At 41.2% G+C, this 26,276-nt stretch overlaps 1 protein-coding gene across 9 annotated transcripts in view; it reads left to right on the top strand.

Annotated features, from left to right (window-relative positions):
* IKZF1 (IKAROS family zinc finger 1) overlaps positions 1 to 26,276 on the top strand; it is a 174,904-nt gene that overhangs the window by 40,835 nt on the left and 107,793 nt on the right. For all 9 annotated transcript variants that reach the window (XM_077491780.1, XM_077491776.1, XM_077491773.1 and 6 more), the window contains exons 2-3: positions 1,558 to 1,611; positions 23,409 to 23,531. In XM_077491780.1, coding sequence (XP_077347906.1) covers positions 1,558 to 1,611; positions 23,409 to 23,531 — 177 coding nt within the window. The remainder of the gene's footprint in view (positions 1 to 1,557; positions 1,612 to 23,408; positions 23,532 to 26,276) is intronic.

Raw genomic sequence — 26,276 nt, 5'->3', positions numbered from 1 at the left:
CTCTGCATAGAAACCAATCAGCTTCCAGGTTTTATTTACTTAAGCTTAACTGAACAAGCTGAAGTTAGAAGTTCAATGTATATTATGAACAGCTGCACCATATTCTGAGTGCTCCAGTTTTAGCAAATCTTCCCCTTTGTGCAGCCCTAGGCCCTAGGACATGCAAGCCCTCTCTGACATAGTATTTCTGGTAATTCTGGATTCGCTACCTAGTGGGGACACTGACCAGGAACAATCCTGCAGAAAGTGAATGTTGAAAAGTATGGTCTCCCAAACAGTTTTTTTTCCGTGGCAGCTGACGTGAGCAGCCCTAGAGTCTGCACCTTCCACAACCCACTCATTGGGGGAGCAGCTCCAATACTTCTTTTCTTTGCAAGTAACATGTTTTTATACATTTCTATAGAATAGATAATCCAGACAAAATATATTTTCATACATATTACTCATCTAAATGAGACAAATACAGAAAAATAGAGCTAGAATATTGCGGGTTTCAATTTGATATACAAATTCTTGCATTACTATATAATTTTCTATTACAGTAAAATGTATGAGCCCAGATTCATAACTTTACTTCATAATTACTGAACATTTTAGAAAGTTTGCTTAACATTTTTCTTGAGTCTGATAGTTGATTTGGGAGCTAGTACAAAGCCATCTTACCTTATTTAGCTACCAGATGTGCCTTTAAGACTCTAGAGATTAACACCACTTATATCTTCAACCCAAGTCAAAACTTAGCTTTTTTTCTGGCCAGCTACCCCTAAGCCAGTATTTCCCTGGTGTTTCCCATTTATTGCAACTCAGTCCTCAGAACATTATGTGTTGCAACACTGGGGCAAGTGTTTCCTATTATTTGTTCCAAAGCTGTGGAGCCATCTGTTAAGTTAAACAGGAAGTCAGTTTGTCTCTCTCTCCCGGGCTTGCTTTGCTATTTTGGGAGATTCACTTCTCCCTAGTAGAAGGGGGCCAGTATGGTCTTACTTAGGGACTCTACATACGTTTAAGACCAGAGCTTCTGTTTTACCCATCTGCCACTGTTTGAGGTGTATTCATTATTAATGGAGCCAGCAACGGCTCCTACTCAGATATGCAGCCTTGCTTGGGCAAATGAGACATTCTTCAGCAAATTGCTTTCGTTTCTGATTGCTGATTGTACGCGTGTCACCAAACTGACTCAAGGTTCATCGATGCATGCTCAGTAAATTAAAAGGAACATAAGTATGGATCAGCCGAGAGAATGAATTCTGTGCCTACAATGACCCAAGGCCATTTAATTTTCTGCTTAATTTTGTTGCAGTCAGTTTGCATTTTGGGTTATTATGCAGTAGAAAATTAACAATAAATAACAAATTTGGTCCTCCTGTGCTACTAATGATATTTCTTTATACATCTTTGTAATTCTGTTTTTCTGTATGAAAGGCTCAAGGTCTGTTCCTGTCTGATACCTAGGCAGGTACAGACCGAAAAGAATAAGGAGGATATTTTAATAATTGTTCTTATTAGTTTTTAGTTCTTTTAAATACGTATTAACAGCCTTTAAATTCTAATTTACAGATAATCAGAGAAACATGGAAACAGATGAGGTGCAGGATATGGCCCAGATGTCAGGTGAGGTCACTACAGAATCTATTCTAATAAGCAATTTAGTATTATATAGAGTATGAAATAAAAGGCATTGTGAATAGTACAAAATATTATGCCTTGTAAAAACAAAAAACACAGATTATAGTCAGCAAAGTATATGTAAGAAAACAAATTGTACATGGTTTTGCTTCTGTAGTATATAACCTACACTATAGAACCTCCTTTGCACAAATGTAAAGGGTTTGCCTGGGAAAATTAGAAGGATTTAAAAAAATTATAATAAAGGTAGTTTTTTTTTTTTAATAACAAAGATGTCATACTTACCTGATCTGTGTAATGGTTGTGCACAGAGCAGCCCAATCCTCTTCTTCTCAGGTCTCGAGCCAGTGCTCTGGGCTCCTCCCCCATGAGGAGTGCCCCCATAGCAAGCCGCTTGCTATGGGGGCACTCGTACATGCTCGCTCCCGAGCCCCTCTCTGTGGGTTCATACACAATGTAAATATTCACCAGAAAACCAGGGATCCTCAATTATGTCCAAATGGTTTTGAAGAAAGATCACATCACAACCAGTGTAGTGCAATATTTTGAAGCCACACAGGACCTCTTTGTCAGGCATGTGATGAACCACATTCCAGGAACATCTGCAATGGGGCTGTTACCTGTGTGTCCATAGGACTCACAGAACAGGGCCAAGCACTGTGCTCCCTGCTCCCTCACTGGCTGTGATTGACAGCAGCAGGAACCAATGCCTGAAGGGGGCTGCTTCATCCTGAAAGTTTTTACCTTCATGCACAGAATGCATGAAGGTAAAAAACCTTCGGCCTTTAGAACCACTTTATAATATTCACTAAACTGATGAGCTAACAGTTATGAATTATTTATTTTTTCTAGAAAGCTAGATTTTAAGAATTAGACCCAATTTCTTTTAACCCCCCTGGCGGTATTCCCAAATGTGGGGGGATTGTTAGTTCCAAAAGCGGTAACCCCGAGCCACACTCTGGATCGCATCGCAGGATCCAGGAAGGGGTTACTTACCTTGTCCCCAGGATCCTACGATGTCTCCCTGCACTGTGTGCGAGCCGTCCTCCGCTCGATCTATCATGGATCCAAGCTCCATTCCCTGCGAGAGTTGTGACGCACGGGGACGGAGAATGGCGCCAAATTCAAAAAGTAAAACACACAGTACATATACAGTACACTGTAATCTTACAGATTACATTACTGTATCAATTTATTTCACATCCCATTTGTCCCTAGTGGTCTGTCAAGTATCCTGCATGCAGTTGTATATTATAAATACTGTTCTTTCTCCCTGGAAACTGGAGATTGTCCATGGCAACCAAAACTGTCCCTTTACATCAAAAGTGATTTTAGACCAACTAGAAAACAGTGATAATAAATTAGAATCACTTGCAGAATTGAGCGATAGCGATTTATGGGAAATCCTTCATCAAACACTGAAAGTAATGACAGCGACAATTCTGCAACTGAGCAAATTTCAGTGTTTTTGATTTGATTACATTATTGAATATGTTTATTATTATTATATTATTGTTTGTTATAATTATTTATAGATAGTTATAATATTATAATTTATGATTTCACTTTTCAAACTTTATCATACTCGGGATGTCTACTAGACTCTTGTTTGGACATATTTAAGTGAGTTATTCCTAAGAATTACAGGCCTACAATATAAAATGCCAAATTTCCATGCAAAATAATTGTACTGCTTTCAAACATCTGAAATAATCATACCGCCAGGGAGGTTAAACAAATCTTAGGAATAGTCTTGGAGTTTAAAATGTCTTTATTATAAATATCAGTAGTTTAATTCAGTCTCTGTTTTATGTTAAAGTGATATTAGACCCAAAACCAAACAAACATAAATCAGATGTGGTGGCTGCATCTTTTCTTTGGCTTTTCTCTCGGTTTTCATCTGGTGAGCTGGTCAGTAACATACTTTCTGTATTAGTAAGACACAACTCAGGAGGAATGAAGAACAGGAGGCACAGTAGGTATCAGCATTGTGTGCCAAAAGGGTAGTGTTTAATGTATTATCAGATTTAGGTACACTAAACAAATTGAAGCCAAACTCCAGCTCACACTTTATAATCAGTTTTCTCCTTTTGGGATGAAGGTTTGCAATGAATAAATAAAAGCTAAACATTTTAATCACCCCTGCCAGTGTAAAGTGGTTTATCTCATCCATGTAAACTGATAAATTCTGCTGGAGAACTTGAGCTTGTGAAAAACAACTGACTTGCTAGCTGGATCCCTGGATGAAAATAGAATAAAGAAAATCTAAAAAAAGAAAACGAATGCAGCCATCACATATCAGAAGTGGTATGCTGCAAATGTTTGCTTTTGGGTTTAATAATGGTCTAAGATTCCCATTCTGCCCATGTGTATTTAAGAGGCTAGCTTCACTCAAAAATGATAATCCATCAGGGGGCACTGTCATTTTAATGGCTATAGGAAGTTCTTTTGGAGATATCTTGCCCTGGAGTCCCCAGGAGATTCAAGAATGTATCTATTGTTTTATTATTTCTGGTTGTCACACAGCAGTAAATCATCCCTATGATAAGTTTAGTGGTTATAAAGGCTCAAAACCTTGTTTGTGCAGCAGCCACCCAATACTTACCTGAGCCCCATCGCAATCCAGCGATGTGCATGAGAGCCTCGGCTCTCTGGGGACTCTGCCTCCCTATTGGCTGAGACGTTGGCTCTTGTACTGTCAATCACAGCCAGTGAGAGAGAGGGGGCAGGACCAAGCTGCGGCTCTGTATGTGAATGACCACGCAAAGCAGCATCTTGGGGGGAGCTTGTTTGGGTTCCCTCACTGCAAGCTGCTTTCTCTGGGGGCACTTGGCAGAAGGGTGGGGCCAGGAGCGCCGTCGGGGTACCTGAAAAGAGGAGGATCGGGGCTGCTGTGTTCAAAACCGCCACACAAAACATGACATGTTTGTTTTTTTTTGTTTTTTAAATGCCTTTAATTTCACTTGAAAACTAGTTTCAAGGTGGAGTTTGTCTTTAAAGAGCAAGTCAGGTAAAAAAATATATATATATTTTTCAGGGTTATATAAGCCAGTGCATTGTACAATGTCTCGAAAAAGTATTTATACCCCTAAAAATGTTCCACATTTTGTAATGTTACAACCAAAACTTAAATTAGCATATTGGGATTTTATGTGATAGACCAACACAAAGTGGCACATAATTGTGAAGTGGAAGGATAATGATAAATGGCTTTCAATTTTTTTTTTACAAAAATGGCCTTTACTCTGATACCCCTAACTAAAATCTAGTGGAACCAATTGCTTTTAGAAGTCACCTAATTAGTAAATCGAGTCCACTTGTGTGTAATTTAATCTCAGTATATATACAGCTGTTCTGTGAAGCCCTCAGAGGTTTGTTAGAGAACCTTAGTGAACAAACAGCATCATGAAGGCCAAGGAACATACCAGACAGGTTTAGGGATAAGGTTGTGGAGAAGCAGGGTTAGGTTATAAAAAAATATCCCAAGCTTTGAAGATCTCATGGAGAACTGTTCAATCCATCATCTGAAAATGGAAAGAGTATGGCACAACTGCAAACCTACCAAGACATGGCAGTCCACCTATTCTGACAGGCTGGGCAAGGAGAGCATTAATCAGAGAAGCAGGCAAAAGGCCCATGGTAACTCTGGAGGAGCTTCAGAGATCCACAGTTTAGGTGGGAGAATCTGTCCACAGGACAACTGTTAGTCATGCACGCCACAAATCTGGCCTCTGAAAAAGTGGCAAGAAGAAAGCCATTGTTGAAAGAAAGCCATAAGAAGTCCTGTTTGCAGTTTTGCAAGAAGCCGTGTGGGGGGACACAGAAAACATGAAAGAAGGTGCTCTAGTCAGAAGAGACCAAAATTTTACTTTTCAGACTAAAAGCAAAACACTATGTGTGGTGGAAAACTAACACTGCACATCACCCTGAACACACCATCCTCACTGTGAAACATGGTGGTGGCAGCATCATGTTGTGGGGATGCTTTTCTTCAGCAGGGACAGGGAAGCTGGTCAGAGTTGATGGAAAGATGGACGGAGCCAAATACAGGGCAATCTTAAAAGACAACCTACCTGTTAGAGTCTGCAAAAGACTTGAGACTGGGAAAAAGGTTCACCTTCCAGCAGGACAACAACCCTAAACATACAACCAGAGCTACAATGGAATGGTTTAGATCAAAGCATATTCATGTGTTCGGATGGCCCAAAGTCCAGACCTAAATGCAATTGAGAATCTGTGGCAAGACTTGAAAATTGCTGTTCACAGACACTCTCCATCCAATCTGACAGAGCTTGAGCTAGTTTGCAAAAATTAATAAGCAGAAATTTCACTCTCTAGATGTGCAAAGCTGGTAAAGACATACCCAAAAGACTTGTATCTTCTAATTGCGAAAGGTGGTTCTACAAAGTATTGATGAGGGGCTGAATACATATGCATGCCACACTTTTCAGATATTTATTTGTAAAAAGAATTGAAAACCATTTATCATTTTCCTTTTCATTTTCTCAACTTCACAATTATGTGCCACTTTATGTTACTCCATCACATAAAATCCTAATAAAATACATTTACGTTTTTGGTTATAACATGAAAAAAAGGTGGAAAATTTCAAGGGGTATATATTTTTTCAGGGCACTGTATATACCAGGAGCCTAGCATTTAGTGTAAGCAGCCCTTGCTGATGTTCCATCCCAATTATCCACACTTACACAAGAATGATATTTAGCTACAACTGAGGAAAAGTGACTTCTGCTCAGGCCCATGCTAAAAAAAATGTTCCCCAGATAGTTATCAGCTCAGCATGGGAAAAGTATACTGACATCACCCATATTTATAGCCATTTTACAAAAGTAGGAATGTATAGTGATTTTTTCATTGTTTTCTTTATTTATTATGACCATGACTAAAAAAATATTTCTGCTGTCTTTAGGAGGAGGACTTAGACCCCTTTCACACTGGGGCCACGTTAGCGCTAAAGTACTGCTCGTTTTAGCTGCACTTTAGCACTTTAGCACCCAAAGAAGGGGTTAAAAACTCTTGTGTTGCATTGCTTCCGAAGCACTTTTCAGGTGCTTCGGAAGCGCTGCCCATTCATTGCAATGGGTAGGGGTATTTTAGGAGCGCTGTATACATCGCTCTCAAACTGCCCCAAAGATGCTGCTTGCAGGACTTTTCCGAACGTCCCGCAAGCGCACCGACCAGGTGTGAAAGCACCTATTATAATGAATAGAAGGCAGTTTTCAGGTGCTATTTCTAGTGCAAAAATGCTCGAAAAGGGCCTCAGTGTGAAAAAGGTCTTAGACCCTTGCAAACAAAAAATGCTCGCCAGACAAATAGAAACCCTCCCACTCCCATGATACTGTTTTTTGCTAGGATGTTGAATGTCTTTTCTCTTCACCAAAATGCAAAAAAACATTTCTAGACCTTTTTACATTCATCAAGACTATTTTTAATTCAATCAAAATCTATCCTTATGCTTCTGAGTTAGGACTCATGCAGCTATCTGGATGGACTGATCCTGGTTGCTGCCTTAGAGGTCACAATCAGGCCCTGCTAGAGTTGCAGGGGTAGCCTGTAATGTGATCTTCAGGCACAGGGTTTTACATGTGGCACTCTTCAGATGCCTAATGTACTGGCTTGTTAGCCACAGCGTGCTTTACAGGTCCAGGACCAAGACATTGGTGTTATTTGTTTGTATGCCTGCGGGAGGGGCCTGGAATGTGAAATGTTCACTGGGTTCTGCATGGGTACTCTCCTGTACTGTGTCTGTTAGCTGCAGAACAATCTGTAGGTCTACAACCAGGGGCGGATCCAGAGCCTAGTCTCGGGAGGGGCACTGCCAGAAAATAAGGTGTTGCTTATAGAACACGTTTGTATTAAAATATATGTATTTAACATATCATACAGTCATAACCTTGTTTAAAACAGTGACACTGTTTTAAAGTGTTAGATGCATCCCCATGCCGGCATCCCATTTATTTGTATTCTAACACATGGCTGCATGGACACAGCCACTATGTCCCAATATGACATGCTGGTGTGGGTACCTGAAGGCACCTGGCAAGCATTCTGAGACCCACGCAGGACATATTGGGACACAAAAGCTGTGTGTGACATTAGAAATAAATGGGATGCCAGCACAGGGATATGTACAAAACTTTATTGGACATTCCTTTTAGTATATCCCACACTTTATCCATCCCCAAGTCAGTTAAAGACAGCCCGCATGTCTGCAGCATGCCTCCTGTGTGAATGAGGCCTAAAGATGAATTGCTGTGGCTCATGATGATGATGATGATTGGTAATTGTAATACACAGCATGGAGGGGGGTAATGTACCGACTGACGCATTTGTGACCAATGGCAATTAATTAATCCCTTTGTGCTGCATTAGTAGCATTGTTTTTTTTCAACCCCATCATGCTGCAGCATAAAAGGGGTTAATTAATAATGATGGTGCCACTGCCACTAATGCAGCACAAAGGGGTTAATTAATTGCCATTGGTCATGAATGCATCAGTGAGTACATTACCCCCCTCCATGCTGTGTATTACAATTACCATTCTAACTGCATTAACACCCCTCCCCCCTCCCCTTCCCTCCAAGTGTTAACCACTTCAGCAGTTCACACAGCTAACACACTGTTAAGGAGTTAAGGCAGTTAAGTGATCACTCACTTGCAGACAATGCAGATGGGCTCACAGGTCGGACAGCATCTTGTTTTGAATCTCGCGCTCCCGGCCTCTGAAATATGACGTCACGCCAGCCGGGACTAGGGAGGTCCTGTCGGGTGGAGATCACTCCGCCTGACTGGGAAGAAACACTGGGCACGTCCGCACCGCTCTGCAAATAATACTACACAGCGTGTAGCGGCGACCCCAGTTTTACCATGGTCTTTACCCCCATAAGGACACCACCGCCTGGGCCCCTCTAAATGAACGGATGGGGCACACTGACTATGTCTTAAGCCATCTTGGAGTGGGGGAAGCAGAAATAAAGTCCCTGCAACTGCATTTAGACGATTCCTCGCCAAACGTAAATAGGTGGCGGAGGGAGAAAGCCTTGAAGTGAAATATTTTCGGGGGGGGCAATTGACCCGTTGCCCCCCCCCTGGATCCGCCCCTGCCTACAACTATGTTATATGGGGCTTGTCCTCATATGAGCATGACACATTATCACCATTTTCTCCCATTATTCCCTAATTAACACGTAGAAGAATTAAGTGCTGTGTCACTTTTAGCTCTGCTTATATGTAGAAATGTCACCAGCACATCAGCAAGTTCTATGCAAATCCTTTTTTTTACCAACAGGCTCTGACCAGTAATCTTTTATCCTTTTCATGGCAATTTGCCAGGCCTTGGAGGTGGTGTAAACCAAGAAAACATCTAAGAAACCTTATGCCATTCTTACTTACTAGTCAGTTATGGACTGTTTACAGCTTATGCCTGTTGTATTATGCTATTTTGTCTCCTGCCTATTGATATGTTGCGAGCGCTGGCTAAAATTTTGGTTTAAGGGACAATGTAAAAGGAACCTTGAGGAAGACCGTCTCTTTGGGGTTCCCTTGACAACTTTATAAAAAAAGTCACTGGCAGTAAAAGTATGTTTTTATCATTTTTTAAAATAAACCTAAGCCCCACTCAGCAATATACCGTACATTCTACTGAGGGTCAAAAAGAATTGCTTTCATTTCTCCAAGGACTTTAAATCCAGACTTAATTTATGGACCCAATTCAGTTATAAATCCTTGGCTCTGAAGTCAACCTAACCTGCAAACATGTTCTCCTCACAATTTCCAAAGTGGGGAGACTACTATTAGCCTTTGCAGACACCTGGACCAACATGATTTCTAATGTGTGAGTGCCTGTGCCCTGTTTCCTGTTGTGAATACTTCCAACCTTTCCACAAAGGCTAATAGATCTCTATTCTACCTTGTCAAAACTCTTTAGTCAAGGAGTCATTCATGATGTTCCACAAACAGTAGGCTTTCATTGGTTTTACTAAAACCTGTTCACTGTTTTTAAAGCCAAATGGTACATCTGTCCTATGTTGGATCCCAAAACACATAATGCTTTTATTAGAGTGCAAAACCTTTGCATGAAATCCAACAGGACAGTAATTTATCCTTTATGCATCTAGTATCAATTGGACAACAAGGATGCACATCGGTCCTACCTTTGGATACGCCCCTTCTGGATTACCATACACTCAGCGATCAAACAGATAATGGACATGGACCTACCTCTCAACCCAGCCACTTTTCTCCTACACCACACAGATATGTCCCCTTCCAAATACAAAAGATCCCTCACAATGCACCTGCTGAATGTAGCCAAAACGCTTATCCCCCAGATTCTGGAGATCAACTCCACTGGGACTCACTGAATGGTTCCATCGCATTGATCAGGTAGGAGAAGGAGAAACTGGTACACATCAGCAAACAAACTGCGTCTTCATATATATCTACCTGGACACAGGTAGATATATGCCTCTTCATACAGCACTCTTCAAACAGCACCATTTGTTTATGGCTTGCCCTCTTTCTACAGGACTTCATCCTTGCCTCACTGGCTGCATGACAGATCGGCCAACTGGGGGGCCCCATGCCATCTTCGTTCCCCCTTTTTTTTTTCTTTCTCTCCCCCTTACCCTCTCCCCACCCCCTTTTTTCTGACATTCCTGATCTGACTTCTATTAGCCTTTTTTCTGAGACACATACCTGGCCCTCTACTGCCTTACCTACCCGGGTGTGATTTCCATGCTTCTGAGACACAGTGTCTTAATTCACTCAAATGATTCCATGTCTGTTTTGTTTCCTGTTTTTGGGCATCTGCCTGCATCTGAAGTTATTGTTTGATTCTCTATTCTCCAGCTGTAACCAATTTATGGAATTGTGTTATCGCCTTTTCTACTTATATCTGTGACACTGAGATATGTTTTCTGTACTGATTGTATTTACCCATGCCTAATGGTTTTTGTACTGTTCTTCTTGTTTATTTTTTTTCAATAAACCTTTAGAAAAGGATGCATGTCCCCAACAGTGTAACCCAATGTTCCTGAATTCTGAATTCTACTGTTCATGTGTCCCTCAATGAACTCCAGGAAAAGGATTACAACATCACTATTTTATATTTACCATTTGCAGTCAGCAGTGGCTTGCTAGAAGCTGCATTTGCATTTATTGCATCAATTAATTGCTTTGTCTACTTAATTGGATACCATATTGATCACATTTATTAAAACTTATACCTTCACCCTAGCCTATTTCCTATTTCCAAATACACAGACAGGTGAAAAAAAAAATCCTGCTTAACAACTTCAATACCACGTTTACCCCCTCCTGCCCAGGCCAATTTTCAACTTTCAGCGCTGTCACAATTTGAATGACAATGCAACACTGTACCCAAATGAAATTGTTATCATTTTTGTAGACACATAGAGCTTTCTTTTGGTGGTACTGGGTTCTTAAGTTTTTGCACAAAAAAAATGTAAATGTTTTTTTCTTTCGTTTCTGTTTTTCTGCTTCTCTGATGAGGCTGCACCGATGAGACAGAACTAAACTCCAATGATGGGGTGGCAATAATGAGGAGTCACTGATATGCAGCACTGATGGGCACTGATAGATGGCGCTGATCGGCTGAACTGATAAACAGGCACGAGGAGAACTGAAAGGCAGCATTGATTGTCATCACTGATGGTCACTGACTGGCATCACTGATGGGCACTGTTGGGGCTACACTGTGCCCTGATTATCTGTGCAGGTCTCCCCTGTGAGGAAATGCTGCTGATCAGCTCTCCTCTCCTCACACGCTGTCAGTGAGAGGAAAGGAAAGAAGATGACTGGCATTTCCTTGTTTACATGTGATCAGCTGTGATTGGACACAGCTACTCACATGGGTAAAGAGCTGTGTTGTTTGGGATATGCCGTGTGGCTAGAGTGGGACGACATCCTATGATGTTGTCCCAGAACAATAGAACCACCCTGCCACCGTCATTTGCCTATACGGCAGGAGGTGGTTACCTTCTTCTGAATCTGAATGAATTACAAGTGTTTTACAAGTGTGTTACAAGTAAACAGTGTACTGAGTAATGAGTTGGGCCCCTTCCACATTGGGCAAACATTGAGATCAGCAGTGGATCTGTCCACTAATCCCCTGTTGAGCAGAGCGGGCAGATGACATATCCATGTCTGCTCAACTGTCTTCCATCATCCAATTATTTGCAGGCAAGTTCCAGTCTCCTGTAGAAAAAATAAATGCCAGCAGCTACAAAAACTTTAGCTGCCGACTTTTAAAAAACAGCCACTCACCTGTCCCATGATCCAGCGGTGTGCTTACCCCAGTTGGTCTCACCCATTGTCTTCGGTCCCTGGCCCTGCACCTTCACTCTGGGCACCTGGCTGTGGCAGCTTGCGACTTCAGAGCAAGGTGCCCACTGAGCATGCTCGAGTCACACTGTGCATCATGAGTGGTGGATGCAGTCTTCTGGGACCTGTCAGTGTCCCAGAAGACTGCAGGGGGAGGGAGGGAAGAGAACTATGAAAGGGGAAGCGGGCACCTGTCCAAATCGGGTACCTTCTCCCCCTGGCTCCTTAAATGTGCCAGTTGTTCAAGAGGAGCGGAGAGCAAGTCCTTAAAGTGGAACTTCCCCTTTTGGGTGGAGCTCCACTTTAAATAACTGTTAAAATCCAAAACAAAAATGTAATATATTGTAGTTTAGTCCAAACCACCACATATAATGTTTAGATTACGTACAATGGGACTAGAAAAAGGAAGTTCAATAGTCAGTATCCAATAGCTTCCGTCTCGTACTTGCTTCAGACCATGCGTAGTTTTTGGTCGAAACAGCATACAGACTAGCGGTTTTCCCAATAGGATTTGGTCACATCGGAAATATTTAGAACATGTTCAATCTCTAGGTCTGTCAGAATTTTAAATTTAAAAAGTCCGATGGGGCATACATACAATTGGAAAATATGATGGTAAGCTCCCGTCGGACCTTTTCTGTCGGACATTCCGCTTGTGTGTACGCGGAATTACAGTTTTTTCTTTTTGGGACAGAGGCTTTACATGAATGAATAAAAACAAATTTATTGTAATCGCCCTTATTAGTGTTAAATGATTGATCTCAACCCTCTAACTGCCACTTATGCTGCACATCTGGGTCTGTTAAAGGAAGTTGAAAAACAAAAGAATTACTGGTGGGAACAACAGGTGAAAAATAAAGCAAAACATCCTAAAAAAGAAAATGAAAGTAGCTACCTCATCTAAGAATGGTGAACTGGATTTTTGTTTTGGGGGTTCATTTATCCTAATTTATGTGAGTCCATAAATTAGAACTATAGGTAAAAAAAATTTTTCACTATAGAGAGAGTAAGGGAGGGTTTTTACCCCTGTCAGCTTTTTTGCCATTGAGGAGATTTCCCTTCTCTTCCTGTCTCATGACCAAAATATGACGTGAGAGGAAATCCATGTAAATTAAGGGAATCTTCTGGACCCCCCCAGGTCACCATTGGAAGAGTTCCCCTCGTTTACTGTTCTGGGGACAATCAAAATTTGTGATTTTCTTTTACTTTCACTATCACTGATAATGGTAAAAAGGACAAAAAGGGTGAATCTCGCTAACAGGGGGAAGGTAGCAATACAAATCGTACAGATTTTTGCTTTACGGGGCTAAATAGGTTAGTCTTAGGATGTGGCTGCAAAACTGAAAGAAACATTTTCCATTTAGTTATATTTTGGAAGCATCTAGAGAAAGCCGCTTGCTCTGGGGGCACTCAGGCGGGTTTGCTACACAGCCCCATTCTGAGCATCCATAGGACACACGGAATGGGGCTCGGCTCTGCCCCCCTGCTCTCTCCTCACTGGCTGTGATTGATAGCCATGGTCCCATTGCTGTGTCTCAGCCAATGAGGGGGCAGAGACCCGAGACAACAGTCGCTCTCATGCACATTGCTTGGTTGGGATCGGGCTTGAGTAAGTATTGGGGGGGGGGGGGGGGGGGCGAGAGACACTGCATACTGAAGGTTTTTAACCTTCAGCCTTTACAACCACTTTTTAATATATTGTATTGAAATCATCATAAAACTTGTCTGATTGTTCTGTTAACTGGAGCCATTTATAAGAGAGATTATACAGCCAAGTAGTAAACAGCTCTTCTTTTGTGATTGTGATGCATTATGGCAGCATTTCCTGTAGTGTTGGTGTCTTTACAACTGAAACAGGGGCCAAGAGGCAAATATGTTAGAGCGCCAAACCTAATATCTGATATTTGGGGGGGGGGGGGGCAGCCATAGAGGTGCAGGGATGACACACTGCACATCAAAAGTGGGTAAATCAAACCCATGAAAAATAGATCTGTTTTACTTTGGGGTTAAAGGGGAAGTTCAGCCTAAAACTAAAATCTCTAAATCTACCTGCAGCCAAACTCTAAGACTAACCTATCTAGTCCTGTAAAGCAAAAATATAACACATATACATAACTATTCTGAAGCCGCTCCAGCAGCAGAAGCTGTGTGCAGAAGACAGCCAACAACAGCTGGGAAATGCCTGGGAAGTGACGTCACCCATAGAGTTACTGTGGGGCTTCTATTGTTGGCTGTCTCTTCTGCTCCCACCTACACAGAGCAGCCACCGCTGACAACACAGCATGTTACTGGACTGCAACGGCTTCAGTAAAGGTATGTATAGGGATTTTTGCTTTACAGGGCTAGATAGGTTAGTCTTAGGATGTGGCTGCAAGTAGAGGTTTTATGCTGAACTTCTACTTTAAGATAATTATGGAATAGATAACTACATACAGTACATAACTGTAAGAACGGTATACACTGTTTATCCTGTCTATGTTTTTATGTGGTGATTGGCTCCTGAATTGATTTGACAAATTGACTGCATAGTGAAGGAGAGTTTTAAAAATTGCTCCTAGGAAGCTTACTAAGAAAGCCGATTGTGTTGCCTGGTGGTGCATTCTTATGGGCCAGAAAACATTTCCACTGGTGGGAAAGTGATTATGTGCAAGAAGTTGAAATATAATAATCTTGATTATAAGCCTTTGCTGAATGTGATTGTTTGAATACTGTATTTTAAGTATTAGAGTTAAGAGTTACATAGTACATAGTGTAGGCGAGGTTGAAAAAAGACACAAGTTCATCAAGTCCAACTTATGTGTGTGATTATATAAAAGTATTTTTTTGTTATTATTTTTGGGGAAAAGTTAAAGTGGTAGTAAAGTCATTTTTAAAAAACTCGTTGACAGGCAGGGCTTTTATAACAGACGAGACCCTAGTGGTCTCTTTTGTCATAATTCTCCCCCCTGCCTATCAGGGAGTAATGTGGTCTGAGCTGCACATGCACAGCTCAGACCACATTTACGGCCCATTCTGTGTGCCGCTGCGTTGTGATGTTGCCCCGGCACAGCCAATTAAGCGACCGGAGATTGCAAACCCGGAGGAAAGACCAGGCGAAGATGGGAGCTGTCGGGGACAAGAGAGAGTGATGAGAGCGCAGCGCTGGAAGGCTGTGTTTGTAGCTAAGTCTGTCATAATGTACTAGTAGGCAGTGCTACTAGTATATTATGGCTTAAACCTGACAGGGGACCCATTTGTTAAAGAAAACATTATAGACTTTACTACTGCTTTAGAAAGCTACTTACTGGACATAGCAAAACATAATTACAAATGCAAGCCATTATTCTTAATCAACAAGTAAGTCCACCCAAATATATTATTATAGTTATAGCTGAATTCCAATAATTTTGTTCCTTTGTAAAAAATAACAAAGGCACACTACAAGTTAAGTCCAGTGAGGTGCATGACAGCTCTATGATTTATATCTGACAGCTTTACAGTGCTTCCAGGAGACAGCTATTGTTGTAGTTCTGGGAGCCCAATGCTGATCCTTCTGAGCTGTGCATCTTGAACAGTAGAGTCGCTGCAGCTGCTATGCCTGCCCCTCCCTCTTCTCATTCACAGAAGCCTTGGCATTATGTGAACACACTCACAAAATACTGTGTAACAAATATTTGTATCCTTCAAATGTGGGTGACGGTTGCCACCATCCCCTATATATCAAAGTAGAAATTATTACAAACCTCTTGTGGGATTTAGTCAGCAACCAGACTAGGGCCCAATGTATGGCAAGGAGAAAAGGATGTAGCTGAACCCACTTGCAGCGAAAGCCACTTGGAGACACGGGTTAATTTCATTAACATATAGTGGGTACAAACTTCCTCATAGATCTGTGGATAGGTATTTTCCCAAGGACAGCAGCATGGAACCAAGGTCCTGTCCACCATGTGGCTTCGCTGCAAGTAGGTTCAGCTACCTCCATTTCTCCTTGCCATACATTGGGCCCCTAGTGGACTTTTCAAGGGATCACAGGTAAACCTGTAGATGTTTACGATTGTGGTATTTCCCTGATAAAGAACATTGTACGTTGGATTTCTCCAGTTGTGAAGGGCTGTAGTGAGGTCATCTCAGCCTGCAGATTACAACTGGATGTACCACTGTCTGTTCAGTATTAGTCTGACATTATTGATCCCTGTTAGGTCTTTCTTCTTTTTTGTAACAATTTTAATGTTTTGTCATCTTTTAAGATAAGGCCAATATCACTGGCAGTTTTTATCTAATGTTATTAATAAAAGCTATTTTTGTACAAGTTTCTATGCTTATATGTCTGGTTTCCGACAAAATCCCACAAAAGGTTTATAATAGTTTCTAATTCACAAAATAACTAAGCTTTTGTGGATGGGCAGCAGAGTGGAGGGACAGGCATATCTACTATGTGTCAGATCCTGGAAAGAGACTCAAAACCTGTCAAATGTAAATAATAGAAATAAGCCCAGGAGATATCATGCACTTCTTTGGACTTAACCCATATTGTTCCTTCAATTTTTTTAAAGTGTCTGAATTCCTGGAATTCAGCTTTATGGCATTTCCTGACAGGCTAAATTACCTCCTGATATACAGTATATGCCTCGGTGAATTATCCCCAGTGCAATTAGTTCTATCTAACTTAACTTTAATGAAAAATTGACCCTTTAACCTATATATAATACAGACCAGGTACAATATAAGCATGGTATCATTAAGTACAATGATCATGGTACTGAAGGGGAAGTTAGGAATAAGAAGACAGCCGCAGACAGCATGCACTATGTGTAGTCTGCATCTGTGGTCTGTACAATGTTGTCTTTCTGTGATTAGGAGGATGGAATGAGACCAAGTTAGAAAGAGGCATAGTTATTTAAATACAGAAGAAGTAGGTTCAATGATCCATCTTTATTTTCCACATTTTAAAGAGGACCTTCACTATATTGTCAAAAGTATTGTGACACCTGCCTTTACACGCACATGAACTTTAATGGCACCCTAGTGTTAGTCTGTCAGTATTGTGTTGGCCCACCCTTTGCAGCTATAACAGCTTCAACTCTTCTGGTTTAGGAGTGTCTAATTGTAATGTCTGTCTTCAGTTCTAAAATTGTGGGCACTGTATATGATGTTACTGGGGGCGTGTACAATGGATCCTTCCACTGGGTTTCTTGATGATGATTAGAGACAATAGTTAGTTGATTCAATAAAATGATAGAAAATCATATTTTCCCTAATTGTTCCATAAAATAATGATGACCTGATTGCTTGCTACTGACAACAACTCCTGTTTTATCTTCTCAGTTTCTATGCATTTTAAATGGCACATGGTTGCCCAGAAAATTCCAAAAACCAAATATATGCTTTTGTAAATAGTTCTTTATGTAAACTTGTGACCCTGGATTGTTTGACTGCACTTGCTTTGTCTATGAAGGGAACTGATATAGCTACTGGGCCCTAAAAATTCAATTTGCTAAAAAAAGGTCAGTAGGTTCCTTCTCCAAAACAGCAAGGGATATCTTCTGCTGTCTGCTTCTATCCAAAGACTTGTCAAGTGCCAAGATAGGTAATGATCATTTCATAACTACAAGTGCATTTCATTCTGGTTACATAAAAATATGTACCCCAGGGAAGGGAAAATAAATCTTCACATACGTAGGAGGGCCATAACATTTTTTTAAATGCATATACTGTTTGACCTCTAGCCAAACATGAATACTTTTTTAAAAAGGTCAGTGCGACCAAAAGTAATATTTTAGTGATAATGGTGAGTTATTGGCTTATATCTCTTGGAGTCTCCAGTGGAAATATCTTTCTGCGTAGCTCTGTTCTCCATTTTAGAGTTTCAGTTGTTCCCTGCTACCTTAAAGGGGTTTTAAAGGCAGGAGTTTTTTTTATCTTAATGCATTCGATGCATTAAGATAAAAAGACTTTTGTGTGCAGCAGCCTCCCTAATACTTACCTGAGGTCCCTCTCTGTCCAGTGATGTCCACGAGTGTCTCAGCTGTCTGATATGCTCCCTCCTGAGTGGCTGAAACACAGCAGAGGTGCCATTGGCTTTCAAAGTCAGCTAGCCAATCAGGGGAGAGAGGAGGCAGGGCCAGGTTAGGGCTCCATGTCTGAATGGACACAGGGAGTTGTGACTCAGCTTGGGTGACCCCATAGCAAGCTGCTTGCTGTGGGGGCACTCAACAGGAGGGAGGGGCCAGGAGCACAGAAGAGGGACCGAGAAGAGGAGGATGCAAATCCACTGCAACAGTTAAATATAACACGTTTGTTATTTTTATTGGAGAAAAAACAAGACTTTAAGATATTCCAACTGCCGCCATTGCACTCAATGTGATATCAGTTATAAAGTGTTTATAATTAAACCTAAAAATAAAGCAAAAATAGCAAGAATAGAGGACCCCCTCATAATGGCTGAGGCAGGGGTGCATCTCAAGGCCACAGTCCCAGAAATATATAAGAAATTGTGAAGTGTTGTAACCCTCCTGCTTCAGCCAAAAAGATGGAATATCAGTTTTATTTGGACTGGATCTTTTAAGATAAACTAAAGCATTATATAAAAACATTTTTTATCATAATTGTGAAAAAAAAGTTTGGTGATCTCCTTAATAAGTTTGGTAAGATCACATGTCCTAAATGTCTTTATGTAGTGGGTGTTAAAGACTTGTTAAGATAAGTATCATGGTTTCTTTCATTTCAGTCCTTCATACAGCTCTGCATATATAGCTCGCCAGTAAAGCCTGTGCGTGTAGTCTCGCTATTTTTGGGAAATGTTACACTTGCAAGAGACAATAGAACAGCACAGCCCACATTAACCTCATTTAGCACACACATCTCTGCCTGTTCTGAAACTAATATCTGATGGTAAGAAGTGTTGCAGTTGTGAAATGAGAAGAACAAAGTGAGATAGATATATTTAACGGAACAATATCCGGCACTTCCAAAGAACCAAAAGGCACAGAGATCTTATCTCTTTTAACTGGCAGATTTTACCTGCTATGCCTCAGCTTGGTGAAGTTACAAGCATAGTCTCTGGAAAACCGGTCATAAATTGTCACCAGCATTCATTAGAACGAGGAAAGGGGATATTTGCTCAAGGCAGATATGCACAAATGTGCACTTTTATGCAAGCTTTGCACACGCTTCTGATCCTTTATACAGGCATACCCCACTTTAAAATACACAATGGGGTTTATTTACTAAAACTGGAAAATGCTAAATCAGGCTCACTTCTGCATAGAAACCAAAGAGCTTCTAACCCCAGCTTGTTCAATTAAGCTTTGGTAATAAACCTGGAAACTCATTGGTTTCTATACAGAAGTGAGCCTGATTTTGCACTTTCCAGCTTTAGTAAATAAACCCCATTTTACAAGTGTACTGTTTCATAGATCACTGTTGTGCGAGTCCTGTTTTCACCATTGCCTATTTGACTTAAAGTTAAATATACAACAAACTTAAAGCGGTATTAAGCCCAAAACCAAAAATGTCACCTACCAATCATTAGATGTTGGGGCTACATTAGTTCTCTTTTTTCCCCCTCTGCTTTCACCTGGGGATCTGGCCAGTAACACACCTCCTGTATTAGAGCGCCCCACTGGATGAAGGAGCAACAGAGACACTTATGGATAGCAACATTGTCAGTCTGGAGGGAGAGTAGTGTTAGCTGTAATAGCATATTTAACCGCTTGCCGACCACCTCACGCTGATACACGTCGGCAGAAGGGCTCTTACAGGCAAGCTAACGTACCTGTACATTGCCTTTTAAGAGGCGGCGCTCTTCATGAGTCAGGTCGTGGGTCTCGCGGACTTGATCGCCAGGGGGATACCAGCAATCGTCCCATGGAGAGGAAGAACGGGGAGATGCTAATATAAACAAGCATCTCCCTGTTCTCCCTAGTGACAGTGTCACTGATCTCTGCTCCCTGTGATCGGGAGCAGAGATCGGTGATGTGTCACACGTAGCCACCCCTACCCCCCCCCCCCCCTTTCACTGTCAGTGTAATTTACACAGGAATCAGTGCATTTGTATAGCACTGATTGCTATATAACTCACAATGGTCCCAAAAATGTGTCCGAAATGTCCGTTGTGGCCGCCATAATGTTGCAGTCACGATAAAAATCACTGATCACCACCATTACTAGTAAAAAAAAAAAAATTATTAATAAAAATGCCATAAAACTATCCCCTATTTTGTAATCGCCAAAACTTTTGCGTAAACCAATCAATAAATGCTTATTGCGATTTTTTTTAACCAAAAATATATATAAGAAAACGTATCGGTCTAAACTGAGGAAATAAAATGTTTTTTTATATATTTTTGGGGAATATTTATTATAGCAAAATGTAAAAAATAATGCGTTTTTTTCAAAATTGTCGCTATTTTTTGTTTATAGCGCAAAAAATAAAAACCGCAGGGGTGATCAAATACCACCAAAAGAAAGCTCTATTTGTGGGAAAAAAAGGACATCAATTTTTGGGAGCCATGTCGCACGACCGCGCAATTGTCAGTTAAAGCGGCGCAGTGCCGAATCGCAAAAAGTGCTCTGGTCAGGAAGGGCGTAAATTCTTCCAGGGCTGAAGTGATTAAAAACACTAAACAAATTAAAGCCAAAATCAAAGCAAACACTTTTTAGCTGTTACATCAATAGATTGTTTTGTACTTTTGGGATAATGGTTTTACATAAATAAATAAAAGCTAATAATTGTAAGCAGCTCTGTCAGTATTGAATGGCTTGTCTCAACTCTCTAACTGCTACATCTGCAGGACATCTTGTTCTGTTGAAAAATAGCTGGCTGTATCATCCGGTGAAAATAAAGGAAAAACAGCCCAAACAAAGGCAGCCATCACATCTTAGAATTGATAATCTGTAATATAATAAATGTTTTCTTTTGGGTTTAATACCACTTTACTGCTGACAGCTATCATCCAATAATGTGCAAGGAAAATTAATCTCCACCACATTTACTAATCTAAGGGAAAACTTCCTTGGAAATGAAACATCTTTACTAAATCAATCTTATATACTTTCAGGCTGAGTTCACACTAGTGTGAATTGGAAGTGGGCTTCTCCACAATTCTCATGACAGGAGATTGTGACCATCTCTCTATGGAGCCTGTTCACGGTGCGGATTGCACAGAGGTCCTGTGTGTCTTTGGCTCCATTTCTGGGCCAAATTCAGACAAAAATGTGTCCCTAAAACGGAGAACAGGGATGCACTAGACCCCTGCCGCATTAAGATTAGATGTGAACCCAGCCTAATGGAGACGGCTATATTAACCCCTTGTGTGTGAGGTGAGGAGGGGGGGTGTTTGTAATCCAGATCAGGAGGACAATTCTTCTGCATCACAGATACAGTACAGTTAGTGACCATTGAATCCTTTGGGTAGGGAATATGTTACCGGCAGGATTACCAGGTGAAAATAAAGGGAAAAAGCCTTAAAAAGATAAAGGAATGCAGCTACCACATCTATGGACTGATAATCTGCAATATAATATATTGTATATGCTTTAATATTTATTTCCAATATCCCTGTGTTCCAGAAATTAGAACGAGAATGTAAGGATCTGCACAGAGGCCCAGTAACTAAGAGCAGTAGCAGCCAGTTTGTTAAGAATAAGTGTTTTGGCAAGTTTATAAAATGGGGTTAGGCACAGGAAGGATGACCCCATTGTGGTGATACCTATTTATAGTATAGTGAGCAGGCCCAAGGAATGGAGGTGAAACAGGAAATTGAAAAAAGCTGCAAGCTCCAAAGTGATGTCACTGTTTGGAAATAAGTTGCAATATTATTGTATCCAAAGGTATAATTGTATTTGACTTCATTTAGTAAAAGTATCTTAAATAGTATTCATATTTGCATCCTGTATTTCCCAGTACAGCAGGATTAAAGCCGGCCATAGATGGTTCGAATCTCGACCGGTTCAGCAGGAACTGGCTGAGATTCCAACCATGTATGGGCAGGCTATATGTGCCCAAGTTGATTGATTAATCAATTTGGGTACAATCAGCCTGCCGGATTTTACACGCAATTATCGCTAGCGGCTGTTATAGTGGCTAGCAATAATCACTGTGTTCACCCGCTGGGGACGGCTTCCTCTGCCCTCTCCACTGGGAGAATCCAATGGCTTGGTGGAAGGGATTCCCCGTCAACACTGGTTGCAGGAAAGAAATGTCCTCGGTCTATGTCCAGCCTTAGTAGTGAAGAAGGGGCAGAACTGTCAGCAAGTCAAGTTTTACTGCCTTGCACACTACTGTCAGTATCACATCAGGAGCTTGCTGACTAAAAGGCAGAGCAGATTGATGTCCTCATAAATGTGGTGATTCCCCTCCAGCGTCCATGCAGGCTGTGGTTGGGTTGTTGACCATGACATATAAATATAAATCCAAGCGTGAAAAATGAAGTCACCTGTCTGGCTATGCTTTGGGGTAGAGGTTTGTGAATCACTAGTCTGGTGATAAAGAAGTGCAAATTGAGAGACAAGACAGTTTGCATATGTTCAACTGTGCATTCAGATGCTTAGAGTTCAGCTAGAGTGATATCTGAAGAGATTTAGATAGAAAGAACTACACACGTGTATTATACTACCAGCACAAAATGAATTTATATATGTGTGTTGTGTCTATTTAGATATAGAAGGCCTGTTTCATCTATCTGAAACAGCACTTAAGGCATGCTACAGTGGCCTCACAAGCAATATTATGAAATATAACAAAGTTGCTTGAGTGATAAATTAGCACTTCTAGTGTGTGGCTGCAGCCTTATAAATCAAGCCAATGTGCTGTTTTTTATTTTAAACTATATCAGTTTTTCACCTTAATACATGCATAAAAGCACTTAAAGTGATTGCAAACTCTTATGTCATACCTGCTCCGATCCTCTTCTTCTCAGGTCCCTTGTCGGAAACCCTGAATTGCCCCCCCCCCCCACAGAGTGGCCGAGTGCTCACTATAGCAAGCCATGTGCTATGGGGGCACTCATTCAGGCTTACACCCAAGATTGCACTGTTTGCCCCTAGAGCATTTATCTTAATGCAGAGAATGCATTAGGGAAAGACCTTCAGAATTAACAACCAATTCAACCTGTAAAGCACCCTTAAAGAAGGCCTACTTGATCACAGGAATCAGTTCATATTGTTAATAACAAATATTGTATCTTTCTGGTTTTTTATTACCATTCAAATTTTCTGCGGATGTCTTATAAAGGTAAAATTAATGGTATCATTCATATAGAGGAAGTTGTTTTACTATTATTTTCTTAAAATGGCAGAAAGACTTTACCCTTCTTTTTAGGTGTTGTCTTTCTGTATGGTTGACTCCCATGACAGACATGTATGCCACCATCAATATTCCAGGTTATCAAATGAACAATACATTTTTACATTTTTAAATGTAATCTCTTACTTGATAGGAAACCCCCCAAGTCCTACCTTGAGTGACAGCTTGGATGACAACGATGAACCCATGCCTATGCCTGAAGATCTCTCCACCAATGCAGTGTCACAACAAAATGCGAAGAATGAGAAATCACTTGGTAAGAGTCATTATCTTAATTCAATATTATTAGGAAACTCAAGTAGGGACAATAGTGGTTGCTATAAAACCAGTTGCCAGGTGTAAGACTAAGGTACAGCTGAAACCTCCCTTTCTCCCTTAGTAGTCCTTTCAAACATTGTTACATACAGCATCAATTTCCATAGTATAAAGCACCTTGTAAAGCCTTACCCAGCAAAATAACAATATTTTCTGTAGTCATCAAATTTAAGTCTAAAAAAGTATATATTTTTATTGCAGAAAAGAAAAACATTAAAAAATGTCACTTCCTTCATACAGTTTTCCACGTAATCATTCTACATGTTTCGCCTTACGGCTTCTTCGGTAAAATGCATGGACTTTATTTCTAGTAAATAGATACAAAGATAAATCAGCAAGAGAAACAATTACATATGCAAAACAAAAACAAAAAAACTCCTTTAGAACATATTAAAGTACATTTATTAATACATACATAGATACATCTGTGTAGATAGCAGAAATTTCCCAACCAGAAATTCTAGCCCCAAAGTTTTGGGGACTCAGAGCCAGCTTTGTGAGAATGCCCCTCAGGAGGTGGAGGTGAAGCAGAAGGCAAGAAAGTAGTCCAAAATACTTTTGATGTACTGAGATGATATATAGTAATTGTATGCTGTAAACCAGTATATAACAAAGTAACACTCTCATCTGTAACTGTATATAATAATGTGACACTGTGAGTTGATATGTAAAAAGGTGTCACTGTGCTTTCATATGATAATATGGTCATTGTATTCTGATATATAATTATTTGGGCATTCTGAGCTGATATATAATAATGTGGTACTCTGAGCTGGTATATCATACTGTGGCATTGTCAATCCCCTCCATCTCCATATGGGGGGGGGGAGGCAAAACTATAGATTTAGTTGACAGTAATGGCTAACATTAAATATGAACAAAGGTGTGCTCTACTTTTTTTTCTTTTCAAAGTGGTTCTAAAGCCAATACATGTGCCCCCCCCTTTCAACCATCCTTAACCACTTACACCCCCTTCCTGCCCAGGGCAATTGCGTGCTCATGCAACACTGTACCCAAATTACATTTTTATTATTTTCTTCACACAAATAGAGCTTTATTTTGGTGGCATTTCGTGATTGCTGGGTTTTTTATTTTTTACAATTCTTTTTTTTACTTAGTTTCTGTCAGTAAGTATTTTTTCTCCTTCACTGATGTGCGCTGATGAGGTGGCACTGATAGGCTGAACTGGTGGGCATTGATGAGGTGGCACTTATGGGCACTGATGAGGTGGCACTTATGGGCACTGATTAGGTGGCACTGATGAGGAGGCACTAATATGCCGCACTTATGGGCACTGATATGTGGCACTGATGAGCACTGTTAGGCAGCACTGATTGGCACTGTTAGGCGGCACTGATGGGCACTAATAGGTGGCACTGATTGGCACTGATAGGCGGCATTGGTGGGCACTGATAGGCAGCACAGATATGCAGGACTGATGGGCATTGATGCGTGACACTGATGGGCATTGATAGACAGCAGTGATGGGCATCGATGGGCAGCACTGATAGGGTCACTGATAGCTAGCACTGACTGGCAGCACTAATGGGCGCTGATTGGTGGCACATGCGGTCACTGGTGGGCACTGATTGCTGGCACTGGTGGGTACTGATTAGTGACACTGTTGGCACTATACTGTAATCAGGGCACTGATGATCAGTGCTCTGATTACATGTTTTGTTGTCCCCTGCGAAGAGATGTCAGTGTGAGGCGTGGAGTGCCAATTAACGGCATTTCCGTGTTTAAATGTGACCGGCTGTGATTGGACACTACCGATCACATGGTTAAAGAGCCATGGACACAGCTCTTTACAAAGATCGGGGTCACGCCGCACCACCGCGAGCACGTGAGAGTGGCTGTTCTGGGACGCTGCTATATGATGTCTTCCCAGAACAAGAGCCATACCACCCCGCTGTCATTTGACAGTGGGTGGGCAGCAACTGGTTAAACACTTACTGGACTCCTGTCTCAATCCAGCGCTGTCTTTGTCCCTCTTTTCCTGCATTCACGGGAGTCTCTGGAAGCAGCGAGAGTCATAGGCTCTTGCTGCTGTCAGTCAAATCCTGTGAGGAGGGAGCCTGTGGGTGTGGCCGAGCCTCACTGTGTATGTCTATAAATGTACACACCGCTGCTGGGTGCACTCCCACATGATTGCCCCAACAGCAATCGGCGTATTGAAGGGACACTTGGAGAAAAGGAGGAGCCAAGATCGCCAGTGAGGGACCCCAGGAGAGGACGTAAGAGACCGCTCTGTAAGTATCACAGCTTTCTTTTATGATGTTTATATAGCTAGTTGTGAAATGTGCAGGTTATGAAATGAATGTAAATGTCTGATTGTTATGTAGCGCTACATCCGCAGATGCCGCTAGTGGATATGGTGACTATTCCATATGGAATATGGTGAATATCTCGCTACCCTGTACAGCCAGGCACATGAATTTTCCACACTCACTCAAGACAAGAAACAGCCCTTGCAGCTTTGTTTTTGTTTTTTTTAGGGGATTTAACTTGGACGGGGAAGGGTTGTTCAGAGACTCCACTATGTACATCCGGTATATACACACTTATTTTCTACCTCCAGCACAGACTTGCTTGCTTGTAAAACTACAACTCCCAGGACCAGCTAGCACTGGCTGATCCAACAAAATCTCAGTTATATCCAAGCGAATGCCCTTTGTAGTCAGGG

Source organism: Lithobates pipiens, unplaced genomic scaffold, assembly GCF_037356315.1.
Source record: "Lithobates pipiens isolate NorthernLeopardFrog02 unplaced genomic scaffold, aLitPip1_a1.2 Scaffold_19, whole genome shotgun sequence".
NCBI classification, from domain to species: domain Eukaryota; kingdom Metazoa; phylum Chordata; class Amphibia; order Anura; family Ranidae; genus Lithobates; species Lithobates pipiens.
The sequence above is the reverse complement of the archived record's forward strand: the minus strand, read 5'-3'. Positions and strand labels throughout refer to the sequence as shown.